The sequence below is a fragment of the Physella acuta genome, unplaced genomic scaffold, assembly GCF_028476545.2.
Source record: "Physella acuta isolate Inbredline_101_S28 unplaced genomic scaffold, ASM2847654v3 ptg000591l, whole genome shotgun sequence".
NCBI classification, from domain to species: domain Eukaryota; kingdom Metazoa; phylum Mollusca; class Gastropoda; family Physidae; genus Physella; species Physella acuta.
The window spans coordinates 158,757-182,500 of NW_026732110.1; the positions used below are offsets into that span (position 1 = coordinate 158,757).

At 40.1% G+C, this 23,744-nt stretch overlaps 2 protein-coding genes across 6 annotated transcripts in view; one reads left to right on the forward strand and one right to left on the reverse strand.

Moving 5' to 3' along the window:
* Window positions 1-15,118, forward strand: part of LOC131947287 (uncharacterized) — a 96,970-nt gene extending 81,852 nt beyond the window's left edge. The window contains exons 15-25 of one of the 2 annotated variants that reach the window (XM_059308452.1): window positions 3,041-3,238; window positions 3,472-3,634; window positions 4,787-4,917; window positions 5,200-5,334; window positions 5,878-6,072; window positions 7,364-7,475; window positions 7,595-7,705; window positions 8,704-8,889; window positions 9,335-9,508; window positions 10,271-13,242; window positions 13,862-15,118. In XM_059308452.1, the coding sequence (XP_059164435.1) occupies window positions 3,041-3,238; window positions 3,472-3,634; window positions 4,787-4,917; window positions 5,200-5,334; window positions 5,878-6,072; window positions 7,364-7,475; window positions 7,595-7,705; window positions 8,704-8,889; window positions 9,335-9,508; window positions 10,271-13,195 (4,330 nt within the window). In that variant the 3' untranslated portion in view covers window positions 13,196-13,242; window positions 13,862-15,118. Of the gene's footprint in view, window positions 1-3,040; window positions 3,239-3,471; window positions 3,635-4,786; window positions 4,918-5,199; window positions 5,335-5,877; window positions 6,073-7,363; window positions 7,476-7,594; window positions 7,706-8,703; window positions 8,890-9,334; window positions 9,509-10,270; window positions 13,328-13,861 lie in introns of those variants that run through there. The other variant, XM_059308453.1, reaches the window with a different exon arrangement.
* Window positions 15,119-17,483: 2,365 nt separating this feature from the next.
* The window catches only part of LOC131947288 (uncharacterized), an 82,006-nt gene continuing 75,745 nt past the window's right edge, over window positions 17,484-23,744 (reverse strand). For all 4 annotated transcript variants that reach the window (XM_059308458.1, XM_059308455.1, XM_059308457.1 and 1 more), the window contains exons 4-7: window positions 21,444-21,632; window positions 20,679-20,864; window positions 20,000-20,216; window positions 17,484-19,488 (exon numbers count right to left, since the gene is read on the reverse strand). In XM_059308458.1, coding sequence (XP_059164441.1) covers window positions 19,298-19,488; window positions 20,000-20,216; window positions 20,679-20,864; window positions 21,444-21,632 — 783 coding nt within the window. In that variant the 3' untranslated portion in view covers window positions 17,484-19,297. The remainder of the gene's footprint in view (window positions 19,489-19,999; window positions 20,217-20,678; window positions 20,865-21,443; window positions 21,633-23,744) is intronic.

Below are 23,744 nucleotides of genomic sequence, written 5' to 3' on the forward strand. Positions count from 1 at the left end.
TTTGTCAACACAGCTGTTCATCATGGCACATAGGTGGGTGGTGTGTGTGGGGGGTGGGGGTGGGGAGTGTGTGGGGGGGGGAGGTTCACCTTCAGCACAATGGGATCAAACATTTGTCAACACAGCTGTTTATCATGGCACATAGGTGGGTGGTGTGTGTGGGGGGTGGGGGGAGTGTGGGGGGAGTGTGGGGGTGGGGAGCTTCACCTTCAGCACAATGGGATCAAACATTTGTCAACACAGCTGTTCATCATGGCACATAGGTGGGTGGTGTGTGTGGGGGGTGGGGGGAGTGTGGGGGGGTGGGGGTGGGGAGCTTCACCTTCAGCACAATGGGATCAAACATTTGTCAACACAGCTGTTCATCATGGCACATAGGTGGGTGGTGTGTGTGGGTGGTGTGTGTGGGGGGGGGGGGGAGCTTCACCTTCAGCACAATGGGATCAAACATTTGTCAACACAGCTGTTCATCATGGCACATAGGTGGGTGGTGTGTGTGTGGGGGGGGGGGGGAGCTTCACCTTCAGCACAATGGGATCAAACATTTGTCAACACAGCTGTTCATCATGGCACATAGGTGGGTGGTGTGTGTGGGGGGGGGGGGGCTTCACCTTCAGCACAATGGGATCAAACATTTGTCAACACAGCTGTTCATCATGGCACATAGGTGGGTGGTGTGTGTGGGGGGGGGGAGCTTCACCTTCAGCACAATGGGATCAAACATTTGTCAACACAGCTGTTCATCATGGCATATCTGTGGGTGGTGTAGCCACGATTTTTAACAAGGGGAAGCTATTAAAAATGTCAAGGTTTTTTCAGGTTAAATTGTGTGGTCCCCTTGTTTAATTTCAGGTGTACACAATAAATTTAAAAAAAAAATAGATTGACAACACAAAAGATTAAAAAGCAAAACAGAAAAAATAATAACGTTAATACTAAAATACAAAACTGAAAAAATAACGTTGATTAAAACTTTAAAATTTATTAATATAGGTAACTGATCACTTATTTAAATTAAAATATTTTTATATTTGTATGTTTTTTTCAAAGCTATAAAAAATTAAATATAATATAGTTACATAACTTAATGTAAATATAGATCAACTGATGTCAATCTTTTTTTAAAATGGTAATGTTTTAAATAAACTCTTTGGGGTTATGTTATGTTAACCCAGTCTGTCCTTAAAGACTGAGGTATTTAACCAGTCTGTCTGTATCTTTAGACTGAGGTATTTAACCAGTCTGTCTGTATCTTTAGACTGAGGTATTTAACCAACCTGTCTGTATCTCTAGACTGAGGTATTTAACCAACCTGTCTGTATCTCTAGACTGAGGTATTTAACCAACCTGTCTGTATCTCTAGACTGAGGTATTTAACCAGTCTGTCTGTATCTCTAGACTGAGGTATTTAACCAGTCTGTCTGTATCTCTAGACTGAGGTATTTAACCAGTCTGTCTGTATCTTTAGACTGAGGTATTTAACCAGCCTGTCCTTGTATCTCTAGACTGAGGTATTTAACCAGCCTGTCTGTATCTCTAGACTGAGGTATTTAACCAACCTGTCTGTATCTCTAGACTGAGGTATTTAACCAACCTACCCCTGTATCTCTAGACTGAGGTATTTAACCAACCTGTCTGTATCTCTAGACTGAGGTATTTAACCAACCTACCCCTGTATCTCTAGACTGAGATATTTAACCAGCCTGTCCTTGTATCTCTAGACTGAGGTATTTAACCAACCTGTCTGTATCTCTAGACTGAGGTATTTAACCAACCTACCCCTGTATCTCTAGACTGAGATATTTAACCAGCCTGTCCTTGTATCTCTAGACTGAGGTATTTAACCAGCCTGTCTGTATCTCTAGACTGAGGTATTTAACCAACCTACCCCTGTATCTCTAGACTGAGGTATTTAACCAGCCTGTCTGTATCTCTAGACTGAGGTATTTAACCAGCCTGTCTGTATCTCTAGACTGAGGTATTTAACCAGCCTGTCTGTATCTCTAGACTGAGGTATTTAACCAGCCTGTCTGTATCTCTAGACTGAGGTATTTAACCAGCCTGTCTGTATCTCTAGACTGAGATATTTAACCAGCCTGTCTGTATCTCTAGACTGAGGTATATAACCAGCCTGTCTGTATCTCTAGACTGAGGTATTTAACCAACCTGCCCTTGTATCTCTAGACTGAGGTATTTAACCAGCCTGTCTGTATCTCTAGACTGAGGTATATAACCAGCCTGTCCTTGTATCTCTAGACTGAGGTATTTAACCAGCCTGTCTGTATCTCTAGACTGAGGTATATAACCAGCCTGTCTGTATCTCTAGACTGAGGTATTTAACCAACCTGTCTGTATCTCTAGACTGAGGTATATAACCAGCCTGTCCTTGTATCTCTAGACTGAGGTATATAACCAACCTGTCTGTATCTCTAGACTGAGGTATATAACCAGCCTGTCTGTATCTCTAGACTGAGGTATATAACCAGCCTGTCTGTATCTCTAGACTGAGGTATTTAACCAACCTGCCCTTGTATCTCTAGACTGAGGTATTTAACCAGCCTGTCTGTATCTCTAGACTGAGGTATATAACCAGCCTGTCCTTGTATCTCTAGACTGAGGTATTTAACCAGCCTGTCTGTATCTCTAGACTGAGGTATATAACCAGCCTGTCTGTATCTCTAGACTGAGGTATTTAACCAACCTGTCTGTATCTCTAGACTGAGGTATATAACCAGCCTGTCCTTGTATCTCTAGACTGAGGTATATAACCAACCTGTCTGTATCTCTAGACTGAGGTATATAACCAGCCTGTCTGTATCTCTAGACTGAGGTATTTAACCAACCTGTCTGTATCTCTAGACTGAGGTATTTAACCAGCCTGTCTGTATCTCTAGACTGAGGTATTTAACCAACCTACCCCTGTATCTCTAGACTGAGGTATATAACCAGCCTGTCCTTGTATCTCTAGACTGAGGTATTTAACCAGCCTGTCTGTATCTCTAGACTGAGGTATTTAACCAACCTGCCCTTGTATCTCTAGACTGAGGTATCTCAACATGACCAGGAACAAGCTGTGTGACCTGCCAGCCCCCAACAAAAATGATTCCTACAACAAACTCCAGGAGCTGTACCTGTCCTTTAACCTCCTGGGTAACGAGTGTCTGCACAAAATTTGTTGCTTCCCCCGGCTACGTGTACTACACCTGGCCAAAAACAAGCTGACGGTTCTAGAGGAGACGTAAGTCACGGTCACACATTGCCTTTCTCTTACCCTTTGTTTTCAAGTCATGCAGAGATTAAGTAATCTCTACTAGTGTACGTCTCTTTGCAAGTAAATTCATTGGATTAATATATTTTTAAGTTAATTTTAATACTTTAAGGGCATAAAGTAATTGAGGTAATTTTTTAATTTTGCTTCAATGCCTGTAGAATATGGTTAGTTGTATAAGTCTAGCATTTGGTTCTCTACAGGGACATAGAGAAGTTGGAACAGCTGACAGAGCTCAATATATCTGGGAATATTTTAACTTACCTCCCTGCTGCACTGGGGCGCCACCCTAAACTTCAAGTGTTAAGAGCAAATTGCAACTTGCTACAGGAGTTACCTGCCTTTAAAAACTCTTCTGCTCTCAAGGTTTAATTTTTTAGCGCAATTTCCATTCTGGAGAATTGCGTTTATTAACTCGTCATTTCTGGGAATGGATGGATGAATGAATGTATGGATGAATGTGTGTCCGGGCTTTAAGTCGTATCTCCTCCTCAACGAAGCAATATCGATGACTAGTTCCAAAAGCAATTATGTTAAGCAAGTTACGAGAATGAGCATAGGCCATAAAAATTCCGGGTTTCTTTCATGTATTTCCCGGAAAAGCCAAAAAACCTCGAAAAAATTCAGTTTTTTGGCCCATATCTCGGCAACCAGACGACTTAGCGACTTGAAACATGTACCAATCGATTCCTGTCATAATTTAGAACAATATTGCCGAAGAAAGTTTTCAAAAATATCCTCTCGTTCGGTCACAAATTTTAAAATTACATAAACACCTACAAACCGATCGTTCTTCTAGCTTGAACGCATCCCAGCATTATACGTCAGAGCTATTTTTAGATAACATAAGGAAATTGCGCACAAATGTCACTAGACTTTTTAAATTAACTTGTTTTTATTCCCTCTTGTGTCTTCATAGTTTTCATAAACTTATCCTTCATTTATTTGATTTCTTTTACTTTCAACTTCTAGATAGGGTCTACATCAAATTTATTTCATTATATACATGAGACTGTGTAGGTCTACATGTAAATATATTTTCTCATCAGAAAAATATACATCCTTCAGTACACCCATCCTGTACTGTCAACCATACTACAGTACACCCATCTAGTACTGTAAACCTTACTAAAGTACACCCAGGCAATACTGTAAACCTGACTAAAGTACACCCAAGCAATACTGTAAACCTTACTAAAGTACACCCATCCTGTACTGTCAACCATACTAAAGTACACCCAAGCAATACTGTAAACCTTACTAAAGTACACCCAAGCAATACTGTAAACCTTACTAAAGTACACCCAAGCAATACTGTAAACCTTACTAAAGTACACCCAAGCAATACTGTAAACCTTACTAAAGTACACCCATCCTGTACTGTCAACCATACTAAAGTACACCCAAGCAATACTGTAAACCTTACTAAAGTACACCCATCCTGTACTGTCAACCATACTAAAGTACACCCAAGCAATACTGTAAACCTTACTAAAGTACACCCACATTGTGTTGCAGGTATTGGAGGTGAGCTCCAACCACCTAGTGAAGGTAAACATGACAAATTTGATGAGTTCTCAGATTGCTCAGCTTGATATTTCAGCCAATCCCAACATAGAACTCAAGTCACATGATGTCCAGGCTGCAATGTGAGTCCACAGTTTTTACAATCATTTTTTTGTTTAGGCTAAATATGAGACAGAGGCTTTGGTTTCCTGCTACATGTAAATTTATAATTAAAGAGTCAGGACCTGACATTAAATCAAAAGACATTTATTTTAAATAGATTTTAAAAATAATTTATTTTAATTGAATCTTAAAATTGTAGGCCTACATATTTTCAGACATATAATTTTGTAGTTTAAAATATAAATTAATTTGATGCTTTGAAGTGCAAATTTTATTCTGGTGGACAAATATTTGATTTTCAGAAGTTCCAAGAAGTTAAGTATGGTTGATATCAGGGGACAGAACTGTAATCTTGATGAACTCAGGTCACAAGGGGAGATAAATGATGAGCATCTGTGGCAGACTGGGTTGTCCCAAACATCAGGAATAAGAAACAAGTATGAAACCTCTGCATTTAGTACAGCTAGTTCAAACTTACTGAAACCAATGCACTTGCAGCAGTTATGCCATGAAATATACAGTGTAATGTGTACACTTAGCTCAGCATTAAGTCTTCATTAATTTAACAACATTGTAAATTTCTTACACAAATTAAATTTTAGATTGATTCATATTTTGATAAAAAAAGAATTTCTGACTTTTGTAGGCATTAATACTGGTGTACTAATTACTCCATCAAATGTGTAAACATCAAAATATATTTATGGTTTAGTACAAGTGTATTTATTGTCTAATATGTGGGGAAGGTGGTAGAATGGTAGAGCATTGGAAGCTCTCAAGTTCAGATCTTGTGACATCCGTCCACCCAGCTCTGATGGGTACCTGACTCATGTTAGGGAAACAAAGTCAGCTGGGCATAGTGCTGACCGCACTGTTGCTTCATCTCTTTTAATGACCTTGGCATATGAACTCTACTTGATCTGCTGGATGAGTGTTGTAAAGCTGATAATCCAATACGTAAACATGGTGATTGCCTTTAGATTGTCAGTATCAGCCATCAACAAGCCACAGTTTGGTGAACCCGGTGAAGGTCTGTTTGCCATCTTTGATGGAGGCAGGAACGAAGTTGTGTCCAGCCTGCTGCGTGACGTCATCCCACTGGTGCTGGCAGAGGAGAGGATCAGGAGCAAGAGGCCAGAGGTCTACCTCAAGTATAGCTTTCTCTCAGCTCACAGGTAACTCTTGGGGTAACTCTTGGGGTAACTCTTGCTTCACTCTTGGGGTAACTCTTGTATAATTCTTGTTTAACTCTTGGGGTAAATCTTGTTTAACTCTTGTTTAACTCTTAAGGTACCACTTGTTTAATTCTTGTTTAACTCATAAGGTAACACTTGTTTAACTTTTGGGGTAACTCTTAGGATAACTCCTGTTGGCCCCTGTAGAAACTTGACCTATCAAATGTCTGTAGGACCTCAGTGTTTCATCTAGCGGAAACCTGTCCCATCCGATGTGTGCTAAAAAATTGTATAGTGTGACTAGACTTTAGAATAAAATTTGGTCTTGTAGAAACCTGACCCATCTGATGTGTGCAAAAAATTGTATTGTGTGACCAGACTTTAGAATAAAATTTGGTCTTGTAGAAACTTGACCCATCTGATGTGTGCTAAAAATTGATTAGTGTGACCAGATTTTTGAATAAAATTTGGTCTTGTAGAAACCTGACCCATCTGATGTGTGCAAAAAATTGTATTGTGTGACCAGACTTTAGAATAAAATTTGGTCTTGTAGAAACCTGACCCATCTGATGTGTGCAAAAAATTGTATTGTGTGACCAGACTTTAGAATAAAATTTGGTCTTGTAGAAACTTGACCCATCTGATGCGTGCTAAAAATGTATTGTGTGACCAGATTTTTGAATAAAATTTGGTCTTGTAGAAACTTGACCCATCTGATGTGTGCAAAAAATTGTATTGTGTGACCAGACTTTAGAATAAAATTTGGTCTTGTAGAAACTTGACCCATCTGATGCGTGCTAAAAATGTATTGTGTGACCAGACTTTAGAATAAAATTTTCGTCTTGTAGAAACTTGACCCATCTGATGCGTGCTAAAAATGTATTGTGTGACCAGATTTTTGAATAAAATTTGGTCTTGTAGAAACTTGACCCATCTGATGTGTGCAAAAAATTGTATTGTGTGACCAGACTTTAGAATAAAATTTGGTCTTGTAGAAACTTGACCCATCTGATGCGTGCTAAAAATTGATTTGTGTGACCAGACTTTAGAATAAAATTTGGTCTTGTAGAAACTTGACCCATCTGATGCGTGCTAAAAATTGATTTGTGTGACCAGATTTTTGAATAAAATTTGGTCTTGTAGAAACCTGACCCATCTGATGTGTGCAAAAAATTGTATTGTGTGACCAGACTTTAGAATAAAATTTGGTCTTGTAGAAACTTGACCCATCTGATGCGTGCTAAAAATGTATTGTGTGACCAGACTTTAGAATAAAATTTTCGTCTTGTAGAAACCTGAAGCACCAAGGGCAGAAACTGGGAGCTGCTGCAGTAGTTGTTCATCTTCATAAAGACGACAGGGGAAGTAATATCCTATCTGTTGCCAATGTTGGAGATTCACAGGTGAGTTACCTCCCTTTGTACAAACTCTCAGTGCTATGTGCTGGTGTTTTTCTAAGCCTTTACACATCAATCACCAAGTCTGATGTTTACATATCTCTCTCCCCCCCCCCCCTCCTTAGGCTGTGCTGTACAGACAGAAGAGGGCCCATGTCTTGTCCAGACCTTTCCTTGTGGCTGAGGACAAAGAGGATACCAAGAGGGTTGTCTCCTCAGGGGGGATCATCACTGAGGTAGGGTTGTCTCCTCAGGGGGGATCATCACTGAGGTAGGGTTGGCTCCTCAGGGGGGATCATCACTGAGGTAGGGTTGTCTCCTCAGGGGGGATCATCACTGAGGTAGGGTTGTCTCCTCAGGGGGGATCATCACTGAGGTAGGGTTGTCTCCTCAGGGGGGATCATCACTGAGGTAGGGTTGTCTCTTCAGGGGGGGATCATCACTGAGGTAGGGTTGTCTCCTCAGGGGGGATCATCACTGAGGTAGGGTTGTCTCTTCAGGGGGGGATCATCACTGAGGTAGGGTTGTCTCCTCAGGGGGGATCATCACTGAGGTAGGGTTGTCTCTTCAGGGGGGATCATCACTGAGGTAGGGTTGTCTCTTCAGGGGGGATCATCACTGAGGTAGGGTTGTCTCCTCAGGGGGGATCATCACTGAGGTAGGGTTGTCTCCTCAGGGGGGATCATCACTGAGGTAGGGTTGTCTCCTCAGGGGGGATCATCACTGAGGTAGGGTTGTCTCCTCAGGGGGGATCATCACTGAGGTAGGGTTGTCTCCTCAGGGGGGATCATCACTGAGGTAGGGTTGTCTCCTCAGGGGGGATCATCACTGAGGTAGGGTTGTCTCCCCAGGGGGGATCATCACTGAGGTAGGGTTGTCTCCTCAAGGGGGATCATCACTGAGGTATTGACAGTTATCACATGTCAGTAGTTTGTGTAGGTTTATATTGTGTAGGTTTAGATTGTGTAGGTTTATATTGTGTAGGTTTAGATTGTGGAGGTTTAGATTGTGGAGGTTTAGATTGTGTAGGTTTAGATGGTGTAGGTTTAGATGGTGTAGGTTTAGATGGTGTAGGTTTAGATTGTGTAGGTTTAGATGGTGTAGGTTTAGATGGTGTAGGTTTAGATTGTGTAGGTTTAGATGGTGTAGGTTTAGATGGTGTAGGTTTAGATTGTGTAGGTTTAGATTGTGTAATAAAAATCTAACCAAACCTGAATGTTGACCATCTGTGCAGGACGGCCGCATCGCAGGGGTGACCACCAACACCAGACTACTGGGCTGCAGCTACCTGTATCCATATGTCATCCCTGATCCACATGTCACATCCACAGTTCTAACACCAGATGACAACTTTGTCATCATCGCCAACCAAGGGCTCTGGCAGTTTGTGTCATATGACGAGGCTGCCAGAGAGATTAAAGTAAGTTGTATGAGAGGGGTGGGGGTGAGAGCACTACAGGAGGTGGCGGTAGTTGAGGTGGATTATGTCTAGGTTAACAACAACCACTTTGGCATAAGAATATGTCAATAAAATATAGCGAATCATCAAACTAAAACAAGTCCACATAATAAAACTACATTTTGTATCAAATATGGAACAAGTCTAAATAATAAAACTACATTTTGTATCAAATATGGAACAAGTCTAAATAATAAAACTACATTTTGTATCAAATATGGAACAAGTCTACATAATAAAACTACATTTTGTATCAAACATGCAACAAGTCTACATAATAAAACTTCATTTTGTATCAAATATGCAGCAAGTCTACATAGTAAAACTTCATTTTGTATCAAATATGGAACAAGTCTACAAAAGAATATATATTGAAATGAAATATTTTTTAAAATCCCACCAACAGGATTGTCCAGATCCAGTGATAGCAGCCAAACACCTGCAAGACTTAGCCCAGGGCTATGGGTCCAGGGAAAACATCGCAGTCCTGGTGATCAGGCTCATGCTCACACAAGGTGAAAGGTTAAAGATCAAGGACATGATGAGAGCACAGAGGAAGAGTGAAAAAGAACAGCTGAAGGTAGCCTTTCATTTTTTTATTAACTTTAGTCACTAGGTAGACTGTCAACAGATGTGGCACTTCATAGTGTCACCTAATGTCATGTCACCCCACCCCCAAAGAAAAGAATGCATTTATATGGGCTGGGTATTATATCAGCTCTATCTACTTTATATGTCTGGTGTTGTATTAGCTCTATCTACTTTATATGTCAGGTGTTATATCAGCTATATCTATTTTATATGTCTGGTGTTGTATTAGCTCTATCTACTTTATATGTCAGGTGTTATATCAGCTCTATCTACTTTTGTCAGGTGTTATATCAGCTCTATCTACTTTTGTCAGATTTATATCAGCTCTATCTACTTTATATGTCAGGTGTTATATCAGCTGTATCTACTTTTGTCTGGTGTTATATCAGCTCTATCTACTTTTGTCAGGTGTTATATCAGCTCTATCTACTTTTGTCAGGTGTTATATCAGCTCTATCTACTTTTGTCAGGTGTTATATCAGCTCTATCTAATTTTGTCAGGTGTTATATCAGCTCTATCTACTTTTGTCAGGTGTTATATCAGCTCTATCTACTTTTGTCAGGTGTTATATCAGCTCTATCTACTTTTGTCAGGTGTTATATCAGCTCTATCTACTTTTGTCAGGTGTTATATCAGCTCTATCTACTTTTGTCAGGTGTTATATCAGCTCTATCTACTTTATATGTCAGGTGTTATATCAGCTCTATCTACTTTTGTCAGGTGTTATATCAGCTCTATCTATATTGTCAGGTGTTGACTAAGCAAGAGGACATCCTACAGTTCAGGGATGGGGTGCCAAAGGTGGAAGAACTGAATGGCGTCATCATAGACAGGTCAGGGCATGCCAAGAAACACAAAGGCAACAGAACACAGTTGCTAGAGTCTGGCTCTCTAAGAGGTTCTCCCTCTAATGAAGAGGTGGGAGCACTTCCTGGAAGTCTGGGAAATGTTTTCCCAGAGGCTTTGATGGCAGACAGGAAAAGTTCTCTCAGGCACAAATCCAGTCTTAGTACCAGTGATGAGAACATAAAGGTGGACGATAAAAGGTTGTACAGAAAGAAGGGCTCCTCATACTCGAGCAAAGATAATATGTTGCAGAAACGCAACATGGAGGAGAACTCTGGGCCAGTGGTGGACAATAATCAGACAGGGGCCAAACTCAGTGGAGTGCCGTCTGAAAACTCTGGTACAGTTTCTGATGATCAACAGACGGGATTAAAACAAGGTTTTGATGCTAAAAGCTCTGGTTCCAGCATGTTGGGTGCTGCCACAGAGGTCAATGACTCTGGTACAGATGGTGAGGCCAAACGTTCCCACAGGAGGGTTAACTTGCCACGTCTAAACATACCTGAGGCAAGGAGCAGTGATGATGTTGATGACGACCCCTACAATAAGTTATCACCAAACGGAGGCTTCAACGTCTCGCCCACGGAGTCCATCAGCTCTATTGATACCAGGATCTACTATGAGCTGGACGAGCTGTACCGCTTCAGGAACTCTACTGTCCCGCTAGGGAACGAGTTGAATGATTCCTCCACATCAGAGGCTGACTTGATACTGTCCCCTGAGATCTACACCAGGCCACTCTCGCCAGACTCCATCATCTCACAGGACGAGTTCGTCAAGCCGTTCGTCAGTAGCGCCAACATTGACAGGGACGCCTTGCTGTTCCACCAGATGCAGATGGCCAGAGCGCAGGCCCACGGCAGCACGGCCAGCCTGGACTCGATACAGTCTGCCCCCATGCACGCCTCCAGGCGGGACATCTTCCCCGCTGCCAGAACCTCCTCCCACAGCATCGAAGTCCTGGTCAACCTGGGCGTGGACGTGCACCTGACCGACTCTATGAGAGACGGCCGGGTGGTGTGGGGCAGCAGTCTGGGTGACCTGAACAGTACAAAAAACATGGCCGCTGACCCTGCTGACCGGGACTCACCTGGCGAGATGGAGGACGATGACCAGGGGACTCTGGTCGGCTCAGATAATGATATCGGTAATCTGCAGGATGTCTGCAGTGATCAGGAGGAGGGGGAATCAGATGACCTGGTCTTACAGGGGAGAGGTCAGCAGGAGAGTGTCTGGAGCCCAGAGAGAAGTCAGCAGGAGAGTGTTTGGAGCCCAGAGAGAGGCCCGCAGGAGAATGTCTGGGGTCCAGAGAGAGGTCAGCAGGAGAATGTCTGGGGTCCAGAGAGAGGTCAGCAGGAGAATGTCTGGGGTCCAGAGAGAGGCCAGCAGGAGAATGTCTGGGGTCCAGAGAGAGGTCAGCAGGAGAATGTCTGGAGTCCAGAGAGAGGCCAGCAGGAGAGTGTTTGGAGCCCAGAGAGGAAGGATGAGTCTGACGATGATTCAGACAGCGACGACTCCATAGGGAACGTCTCGCTAGAGGACGGCTACTCGGCCATGGAGTTCTCTAGAGCCCTGAGGAAAGAAAGTCTGAGCTTGATGAACATGCTGGACATTGACCAGGCTCAACACTCGCTGCGGCGTGGGGCGGGGAGCGGCAAATATCAAGCCTTTATCACAGCTGGCAGGTCGTCAGGGTCAAGGTCAAACGTTTACGCGACAGTCGCAGAGGTTCATGCAGAGGTGCCTCGCAAGAAGGTCAACAGTGATTATGAGGACATTGATAACGTGAGGCAGCTTATGGCAGATCAACACACGCATAGTCAATCTAACGCTGATAATGTTGATACTTCACCAAACAACACACATATTACAGATACCAAAAAGGCAGAAAACAATTCAGCAGAAGTTGATATTGATCAACTGTATACTAAACTCAACAAAATTAAAAGAGACAACATAAATGATAAACAAAGGGAGAGTACCAAAATAAAAGATAAGAAAAGGAGTTATCCTGTCGCGACACCTCACAACGACACAGCCGAGGCGAGCTATGATAAGAACAACGAGGGGGCAGACTCTGTCATCATTGTGACAGGTGGCAGGGACGGGGAGGAAACGGTGCTGCCCAGGGGTGACGGTCTCCCCCAGCACCTGATGAACGCCGTCAACAAGTCTGGCTTCATCCACCAGCCGGTCCACGACAGCATCAAGTCACTGCAGCAGACACGCCCACCCGCCATCTTCAAACGCGCCTCAACCAACTCTGCTCAACTCTCTTCCTCACCCACCCCCTCTTCTGCCAAATCCTTCAAATCTTCTCCCCCAATGTGCAATACGCCAATAGTTACCGCCACAGGTCTTGTTGCTGACACCAGTCTTGATGTGGCTGACACCAGTCTTGATGTGGCCGACACCACAGTGGATGTTGGACAAGCTTACAACATGTCTTTCATCAACCAGGAGAATTATCCAGAAGATGAGCCCCCGCCCCTACCACCTAAGCCTCACGAAAGGCTGCTCTCCCAGCTTAACAACGATTACATCACACCCATGTGGGCATCAGGTCAACACATCAACCGAGCCCCACCCATTCCACCACGGAGAAGCATCCCAAGCCCCAAGCAGTCACCCCGCCCCCTACCCCGCCACCACCTGCCTAAAGCAGTCAACACCAACGTCCTTGACTTTGATGAGTCTGTGCTGTCTGCCCATGAACTTTACCCTGACTCCCACCAGCCCCTCTCCTCCCAGTACTCTTCCACGACCAGTGTCTCGTCAGCAGCCAACAAACTCGCCTCACAACGCAGCATTATCATCACTTACCTTTAGGTACCAGGTAACCTGCTTTCATCACTTACCTTTAGGTACCAGGTAACCTGCCTTCAACGCTTACCTTTAGGTACCGGGTAACCTGCCTTCAACGCTTACCTTTAGGTACCGGGTAACCTGCTTTCATCACTTACCTTTAGGTACCGGGTAACCTGCCTTCACTTACCTTTAGGTACCGGGTAACCTGCCTTCACTTACCTTTAGGTACCGGGTAACCTGCCTTCATCACTTACCTTTAGATACAAGGTAACCTGCCTTCATCACTTACCTTTAAGTACCGGGTAACCTGCCTTCAACACTTACCTTTAAGTACCGGGTAACCTGCCTTCATCACTTACCTTTAGGTACCGGGTAACCTGCCTTCATCACTTACCTTTAGATACAAGGTAACCTGCCTTCATCACTTACCTTTAGGTACCGGGTAACCTACCTTCACTTACCTTTAGATACAAGGTAACCTGCCTTCATCACTTACCTTTAAGTACCGGGTAACCTACCTTCACTTACCTTTAGATACAAGGTAACCTGCCTTCATCACTTACCTTTAAGTACCGGGTAACCTACCTTCACTTACCTTTAGATACAAGGTAACCTGCTTTCATCACTTACCTCTAGGTACCAGGTAATGTGCCTTCATCACTTACCTTTAGGTACCAGTTAATCTGCCTCTATAACTTACATTTAGGTGCTTGGTCAAGATGACCTACCTTTTATAGCTATCCTTAGGGTCAAGGCCATTATTAACATTATTATAACTTTTGTAATATATAGGTTTAGGGTTATAATATTATCAAGTTTCCGGTGCTGAGTTTATTACTGCTTATCTCTGAAGAAAACTGATTACATTTTTACAACTTCTACTGACTTAATAAAATACATGTGGACATAATTTCCAAGAGTGAAACTAGAAGAGATAATTTAATTACGCTGCAGGTGGGACTGCTATTAGATGTTTTGTTAACTTAAAGAATAGGACAGGGCCTGGCAATTCTAAGAATTATTGAAATATGCATTGTCTATTTGAATTAAGTTTTTTAAAACTTATTTTGGTGGGGGGGGGGGGTGTTGTGTCAGGGTGTGTGTACACCCCCCCCCCCCCCCCTTCCTCCCTCCCCCAGAGAGTTGCATAAAGGAAACATGAGTAATTCACCTCTCTTTTAGCGGCAATGTTTTCATTTTTTCATTCCAATGGTAGTCTTTGATATTCCTAGTTTTAATGTTGTTTACTATTCTAATGTAGTATACTAATATTAAATATTACAAGTTCTATTTTAGGATATTTCAGGTTCTTCATCTTCTTTTTCCTTGTTCTTAATTAATGCTGGACAGTTTATCCCACAACACAGTTAAGTGTTACATGTCAACTTGTTTGGTGTCATAAAATCCATGACTTTAACTTCCGCCTGCTTTTCTGTTTAAATTTGCTTCCATAGCCTTTGTCTACCCAAAAACAAACTACAAGGAAGCAGTTGTTTGATTTTAAGTTTTTCTTCTAGATGGGTTGCTGTCCCCAGCCATCAAGCCTCATCTGCCAGGGGTTTGAACTTGGGACTTTTTTTGTTCTGTTGTAGCATATCATTTCTGCTGTAAGTTCTAAAAAAATTTAATGAACTTTTAAATGTGTTGCAGTTAATTATTAGCATAAAATTAAGTCTAAAATACTCTCAGAGATGAATTTTTTCTTGTAAAATACTGCTAAATTAATTTTGTATAAAATCAGAAAAATGCAAATAGATTGACCAAAATGGCCAGTTATTTTGCTTGCACTAAACTTGTTCTAGGTATTTGTGATGTAAAAAAATGTATCCCAGGCATGTGTGTGTTTATGTGAATCTCCCGGTGTTTGGATGACTCATACAGGTCAGCATTGATTGCCATTGTTGTTGTGGAACCAAAATAAATACTTCAATATGTGGCTACTGGGTAAAACTCCATTTCAGCGTATTTTATTCTCCGTTGCTTGTTTACCTCCAGTTGAGCGTATTTTATTCTAACAACCGAAACTCACCAAAACATTAGGAAAACACGATTTATTTTTTGTATTGTATTTTTGTTTTAGCAAATGAATAAAAATGAATATTTAAAAAAACACGACTTGTTTATTTGTATTGTATTTTTAAAAAAAAGGCATTTGTCTCATGGTGAAACTGATACACTGTTAATCATTCTGTTTTATATTTTTGTATTTATGCAATAAATGTACAAACTCTGTAATTTTTAATTTGACAGTTTTGCTAAAACTGAAAAAAATATTTTACTATAGAGTTGTATGTTATTTAAATTCATAGTAAATCTACCATCCTTCCCTTTTTTGTTTGAGTAAATTTCTGACTTTTAAAAAAAAAATTGATGTGGGGTCGTCCATAAATGACGTCACACTCGTAAGGGAGAGGGGGGTCAGCAATTTTGTGACGGTGTGTGATGAGGGGGAGGGGGTGGGGTTTCAGATGGTGTGACGTCCCTTTTTTGCATTATAAAAAAGCAATGTTAGAAAAACAAGTTTTAGCCGTTAATTCGCGTTTTAGAAAACGGTTTTAATAAATTGTAATATGAATTGATCAAAATACTCTATGTTGACAGAGTTCTGACAAGATTTTGGAAAAATTATCGATGTTTTAAGAAAAATTCAACAGAAATTTTGAGGGGGGGGGTTGTAGGCTGAGGTGTGACGTCATTTTAGGGGGGGGGTCTGACATTTTGTGACGACGTGTAACGGAGGGGAGGGGGGAGGTAAAAATCGTAAAAAAAGCGTGTCGTCACAAAAAGCAAGACCCCCCCCCCAAAATGACGTAGCACCATCTGAACCCCCCCCCCCCCCCTCATCACACACCGTCACAAAATTACCCCCCCCCCTTCCGAGTGTGACGTCATTTATGGACGACCTCTAACATTATTTTTTTAAAAATGACAACGTGAGTTGTCACACTTTCTCTAACACTCCAAGCCATCCCTCACCAAATTCCACCCCCCCCCCCTCGGCCCACTCTCGGCAGCATCATTGTGCCTTTTAATACTTTTATTCAGTTTAGTTGAAATTGGAACACTTAATTGTACAAAGTGTGCATCTCTATTTTTGTAACCAACAAACAAAGCACTTCAGTCAGTCTCTTTGTTGTTTTTTATTCATTTGTTAAAACAAAAATACAATACAAATAAATAAGTCGTGTTTTTTAAACATTCATTTTATTCATTTGTGAAAACAGAAATACAATACAAAAAATAAATCGTGTTTTCCTAATGTTTTGGTGAGTTTCGGTTGTTAGAATAAAATACGCTCAACTGGAGGTAAACAAGCAACGGAGAATAAAATACGCTGAAATGGAGTTTTACCGGCTACTGGATATAATGTTGTCATGTAGTGAATTATAAAATATCAGTAACTGTTAAAACATGCCTGACTAGTGAGAGTTGATCTGGGTAAAATCACGATATCGTCGGTTATTATTCCGGAACTGTACAGCAGTAAAAAACAGTAAAACCATGGCGTAGTCTGTCGAGCCGTTCCGGAAACCACCGGAAATACTGTAAACCATCATTTATTTGCCGCCATATTATTTTTAATACATAATGTTGAAAAATGTGCAAGGATTGATTTTAGTTGCAATTTAAATACTGTTTTGCTAATTATTTTCTATTTGTAATTATTTTAAGTGTATGTGCTAATTATTGCTGCTACTAAACATTATTCTAGTTATTCTTACTACTTTTAACTTTAGTAAATCTAATCGTCTTATTTACTAACAGAACTAGAATCTAGAGCTGGTTGTCGCAAATCTTCTGCAGGTTTTTTTCTGTTTCTTAAAAAGAAAACATTAATTACTACACTCGACTTTATTAAAATATTTAGATTTACTAATTGTTGCTAATTTTTTGTCAGTTAAACATTAAATTAAGTTAAAACATTAATTTAATGCACTTGACTTTATTTTTCTTTCAACAGTCAAATAAACTATGGTTTACAGTAACGAATGTTACCGAAACTCAACGAACATTACCCAATAATTTCCGACGCTATCGTGATTTTACCTTGATCTGTTGTAAAGCTCTGATGTTCAAATCTGTGTAGTGAGCAACTGTACTTAACATAATTTCTGTAAATAAAAACTGTGTTCATGGTGGTTTTACTACTACCAGCATCAAGTCTGACTGCAATGCTTTATACTTAATACTTTATTATGACAATGTTAAGAAGTTTTGTCATGTCATTAGAAAAACACCTATATAAATTGTATTAAATAATTTTATACCAAATGTTATTTTGGCTTTGTTGACAGTGTAGTGGTGGAAGGTTTTTTTTTTTTCAGTTTAGCTGGTTACATTACACACAATTTTAATTATAGGCACCATTCTCGGAATAAATCATTTCATCAATGATTTCTTTAATAACAGAGTAATTTACAACTAAATAAAATATGAAACAAAGAATTGAGGGTATAGAGTATAGAGGGCAAATGCAGTATGTCCAGAAAACATAATCTCGAGAAAAATGAGTTTATAAATCTCATTCCAATATTTAAATAGCGCAAAATATTATGTTTAAACATTCATCAAATATTTGCGTTCTACTTTTCTGACATTGTACATGAGTGTTCTTGTAGCTAGAATTATTGAGAATACAAGGTTTTTTATAAGTAGAAATATACATTGATTTTACACTCGAAATGTTGATTGAAAACAAAAGTAAAAGACATTGCTTTATTGAACATTTTAATCACAATAAAATTAATTTCAAATGAGATTCATTAGTTAATCATAAAATTACATCAGTTATATATTGCTTGTGTCTCATAAATTCCGTTCAAATACTGGATTTAATTATATTGCGAGATCTCAAGAACATTAATTAATTAACGATTTCCAATAATATGTAATATAAAGTATGGCAGCCAATGAAATGTCAGTTTTTGAAATTGAAAACATTTACAACCATCTTTAACTAAAATAGGAATAATCAGAATCCAATACATGACAACTTTGTGAAAATTTGGAATGGGAATGATCATGTGGCTTGTTTCAATTGAAAACTTTTTAGCATCGAACTAAAGGTGTAAAAAAAATCTGGGTGCCACTCTAAGCTCAAACGTTCTGTTTAGTACCAAGTCAAATTTCTAATGGGGAAAAACACCTTCCACTTCCAACCAATAAAAGTGTGTTTCTTCAATTCACTGCTCTTTAGATGGTTTCAGACATCCAACTCAACTCAGCTATGAAAGACAAAAACTTACATTGGATTCTTCAGGAAGACACTAGTTTTTACTATTTTGTTCTGACAGTTTAAGGACATTTTTAAAATCTTTAAAGGTTTAAAGAATGTTAAGGCTTATAGATATACATTTTTTAAAAACCTACCCTTAGAAACTTATGTTTGAAAATGTAATTAATGATAAATTCTTTTCAACTTTGTAACTGTAAGTATATTTTTTTTTAAATTTCAGAAAAAAATTCTTTGAACAAATGGAAAAATTAAAATTGTTGTCAACAGTAAATTTGATCTAAGATAAGCAAAGACTTAGTAAAAATGGGACCATTAGATTCAGTTATAAATTAAAAATTCGCTTTAATTTATTAATATTTATTTATCTTTTTCAGAGAAAAAAAAAATTTCATTGAAAAATGCATATTGCTTCTTTATCATAAAGCATGAGTTCAAGGTTTTTGATAAAACTATCAGAACATAAGCATTCAAACTGGCAAATCCCAAATAATTCTGGCACTAAGAAGTTTAGAGACTAAAAAAAAATGGGAAATTAACGGAACTTTATACTTACAAGTGTACAGCATGGATTACAATATCATTGTATACTGGAATACTATGACCATACATAGTATGACCACACAGTATGGCCACACGTATTATCTGACCATACATTGTATGACCACACATAGTATGACCACATATATTATGGCCACCCACAATGAATAAATGGAATTGGAAGAAAAGGATAGAGTAAAAATTTCACATATAAGGGAGGTTATCAAGCAAGCATTCAGACGTTCATGTAAGTTGTAAGAGAAATTTATTTAATTATCAAACCATTGGCACACTGTTAACAAAACATTATATTAATCAATTATGAAATTAATAAATCATAAAAAAATAAATTATTTTCCGCCCCGCAGTAGGTGATATTCAGCCAGCCCACACCGGATAAAGTCTTTGCACACTCTGTCAGCGTCCTTGTTTTTTTGGATTAGTGCTTGGACTATAGCATGCTCAGTCTCGGCCACACATATCACAGATATAAAATTGGAAAGACTCATTAACCCTTTGATTCCTACATTCACATCCATTCCTGCAAAATAAAAGTAAAAAACTTATTTATTAATTAAACTAGAAAATGTTGTTTTTTTTCAAAAAGATGATGCATAATTTTGGCTTAGCCAGTTATTAATAATTGAAATTATAAAAACTTAAAGCAATGACACACATCAACCTTAAGTATTCTTAACAGGCCAGGTCAAATATTTTATTACAATAAATGGGCATGTAAAATATTTTGTTTAAGTAGATCAGCAGGTCAAATATTTTGTTATGTAGATGGCCAGGTAAAATTTTGTATTAATATTAAAGTAACAGGCCAAGTAAAATATTTTGTTATGTAAGTAAGACGACAATGAAGACCTGTGTGAATGTTGTAGCATCTGGCCAGGTAAAATTTTGTATTAATATTAAAGTAACAGGCCAAGTAAAATATTTTGTTATGTAAATGGCCAGGTATAAGAGGACAATGAAGACCTGTGTGGATGTTGTAGCATCTAGCCAGGTAAAATATTTTGTTTTGTAAATAAGATGACAATGAAGACCTGTGTGAATGTTGTAGCATCTGGCCGCCTCCCCCTCTGCTGCCACAAACATGTTGGTGTCCTGGAAGTAGGCCGTGGTCTCCACCCTCTGGGACAGCTTGACCTCAAAGAGTCTGGGACTGAACTTCATGTGTTTCACTGCCATGGGGTCACTGAGCCGAGGTTCCGACTCAGATTTGTATGTGTTAAAACATTTGAGGAAAATGTTACGCATCATCTGGGGACATATGCTTTTTACATTAGAGATTTAAGATTTTAATTAGAGCTTTAAGTTAGAGATGAATTATTTTAACTAGAGAAAGTTTTAAATTAGATATCTAATATTTTAATTAGATTCTAATTAGTTTTAAATTAGAGATAAATTATTTTAATTAGAGTTAACGTTTTAAATTAGACATGTAATAGTTTAGCTAGTGTTAGTTCTAAATTAGACATGTAAATTTTAAATTAAAAAATATAAACCTATGTTTTTGATTAAAATATTGATACTTTATTTTTAATCCATCAGCCCATAACAAAATTCTATCTTGAACTATAGTTATGTAGGTCTAAATAAAAGATTTAAAATATATAATAAAGTATGGATGTCTTAGCTTGTTTTTATTAAGTTTTCAATAAGTGGTGTGACCGTAAGACTGATAATAACTTTGACAACTTGCAACTATAACCTACAACTTACAGATCTATCTAAAACGGTTCTCAAGCTCTTGACTTGAGGGGATTCACACTTTGGTATCGACAGAGCCATGTAGCGGTGCCGTGAGGTGCCAAAGACTTTAAATGTGAACCCCTGGTAGCCATCGACCTCAGACGTTTCGGCTCCATACGCCGTCAGGTCAAAGTGCAAGTTGTGGACCAGACGCTCCTGGAATGGGGAGGTGATAGTGAGAATATTAATATTACATACAATTCAAACTGGGAAAAGGGGAAGTAAACAAGAGAACTCGATAAATTGAGGAATATTTGGATTATCTACCCTACAACTAAAAGCGAGAAAAAAATGACTGTGCTCTGTATTATAAATACCTTGAAAACTCAATATAATCTTTAAAAAATATATTTTAGCTTTCAAAAAACATCAGAGGTTCTGCCTCTAGTGTTGATTTAGGTGTTTTGTAATAAGGCGTTGTGTTTTAGTGAGAGATTGGCCTGTTGTTGAACTGTCGGAGTGACGCATGTAACTTTGAATTAAATTAATCTTAGAACACCTTTGCGTTGACTGCCCCACTGTGATGTCAGTCTTAGAAAAAATATTCCTGAAACGCCCGTCATGACACCTTGAACCTACTGTCATGACACCTTGAACCTACCGTCATGACACCTTGAACATACCGTCATGGGCACCTTGAACCCACCGTCATGACACCTTGAACCTACCGTCATGGGCACCTTGAACCTACTGTCATGACACCTTGAACCTACTGTCATGACACCTTGAACCTACCGGCATGGGCACCTGACATTCGTCCAGCCTGTCCAGCGCCGCCACGGCCCCGTAGGCCCGACACGTGTGCTGGGCGAACTCATCGCTGAGCCCCAGCAGTCTGGCCGCTTGACCACTCGAGCCGTCGCACGTGATGACCAACTTCCGGCCCTCGATCCTCTCCAAGTCTCGCAGTGACTCTCTGGTAAACTGGAACACAAAAATTGTTTGCGTAAGTGTCATGCTGTCAGTGACATGATGTCAGTAACACGCTGTCAGTGACATGCTGTTAGTACCACGCTGTTAGTGACATGCTGTCAATGCTATGATCATGCTGTCAGTGCTATGATGTCACTGACAGGTCAGTACTATGAACTCAATACCATGATGTCAGTACCATGATGTCAGTTACATGATGTCAGTACCATGATGTCAGTTACATGTCAGTTACATGATGTCAGTTACATGATGTCAGTTACATGATGTCAGTTACATGTCAGTTACATGATGTCAGTTACATGATGTCAGTTACATGATGTCAGTTACATGATGTCAGTACCATGATGTCAGTTACATGAAGTGCCATCCTCGTGTGTGCTTGTTGCCCTCGCTATAAAGAAACAACCAAGGTTGTACAAACATACAAGGGAAACCTTCCCGAAACAAAAATATTCAGCGAGTTCATTTTTTTTTAAAGAATCCTATTTCAATTGATCTGCTTCTTCAAAAAGATTTTTTTTTTGAGGATCTTTGATTTTTAAAAAATAAATCGACATGGCCAGATTTTTCACCAGTAACAAGTTAATACAGTTTTAGGAGGGCCAATCCCCTGGCACACGTCTTTGCGATTTTAATTGATGAACTTGTTGATCTAGTCACGTGAGATGATGTATGCTCCACTTCTGGCAGAAGTGGTTGGCTGATCTCTATCGCTTGTCTAGCTAGGAGTATGGTGGGGTGGGTGGGGGTGAGTGGGTGGGTGGGTTTTGTGGTGGGGTGGGTGAGGAGATGCCATAACAATATGCACGCCATGAAAACACACAAGAAAATGTTTAGAAGCTCCAGAAATGCAAGGCCTCCACACAGAACAAAATGGCCTCCTTTGTTTCCAAGACATTTGTTTCCATAGACTACAACTCTAGTGGTTGTTTGCCCCTAGCTTTAAACAAACATCTGTCCAGACCTAGTTGGTCTAGCCCACCAATTGGTCTAGCCCACCAATTGGTCTAGCCCACCAGTTGGTCTAGCCCACCAATTGGTCTAGCCCACCAGTTGGTCTAGCCCACCAATTGGTCTAGCCCACCAATTGGTCTAGCCCACCAATTGGTCTAGCCCACCAATTGGTCTAGCCCACCAGTTGGTCTAGCCCACCAATTGGTCTAGCCCACCAGTTGGTCTAGCCCACCAATTGGTCTAGCCCACCAATTGGTCTAGCCCACCAATTGGTCTAGCCCACCAATTGGTCTAGCCCACCAGTTGGTCTAGCCCACCAATTGGTCTAGCCCACCAATTGGTCTAGCCCACCAATTGGTCTAGCCCACCAGTTGGTCTAGCCCACCAGACCTAGTTATTGTTGGTCTAGCCACTGTTTCAACTAAAGACCACCTCTCTAGACATTGATACCCAGTGTCTAGCCACTGTTTCAACTAAAGACCACCTCTCTAGACATTGATACCCAGTGTCTAGCCACTGTTTCAACTAAAGACTACCTCTCTAGACATTGATACCCTGTGTCTAGCCACTGTTTCAACTAAAGACCACCTCTCCAGACATTGATACCCAGTGTCTAGATCTAAAGGAAAGCTGCCCGGCCACAGAGGAGCAATTAGCCGGCAAATAAACGACCGGTGGAAATCTATACCAGACGACAAATATTGATATCACCGGGGGAAAATGTCCTCTTGCCGTAGGCGACACAAACAGCAGTTCAAGGCCGGTCTTCTCGTGGGTTACAATTTTTTAAAAGGCTAAATATAATTAAGACATCATCTTACAATTCAGACTTGTGTTTTACTAATTCTTTTCGAGTTCTGTCCCCTTATTGTAACCCTGATTATTTTCCTCCATCCGCCCCTGTCCCCTCCCCCACCCTCGGAACGAATCGATTTCTCATTTTTCACTATTCTTCGATTTTGGTGGATTGTAGTGTAGCGCTTAGCACTTTCGAAATAGGATGTAGCGGGTAGGGGGGTGGGGGCTGCTTAGTAGTGGCGTCACAAGGTCGGGTGTCATCCGTGCGGCATCACATGGTGTCACCCCCCCACCTCACCCAGAATATATATACATATATATATATATATATATATATATATATATATATAT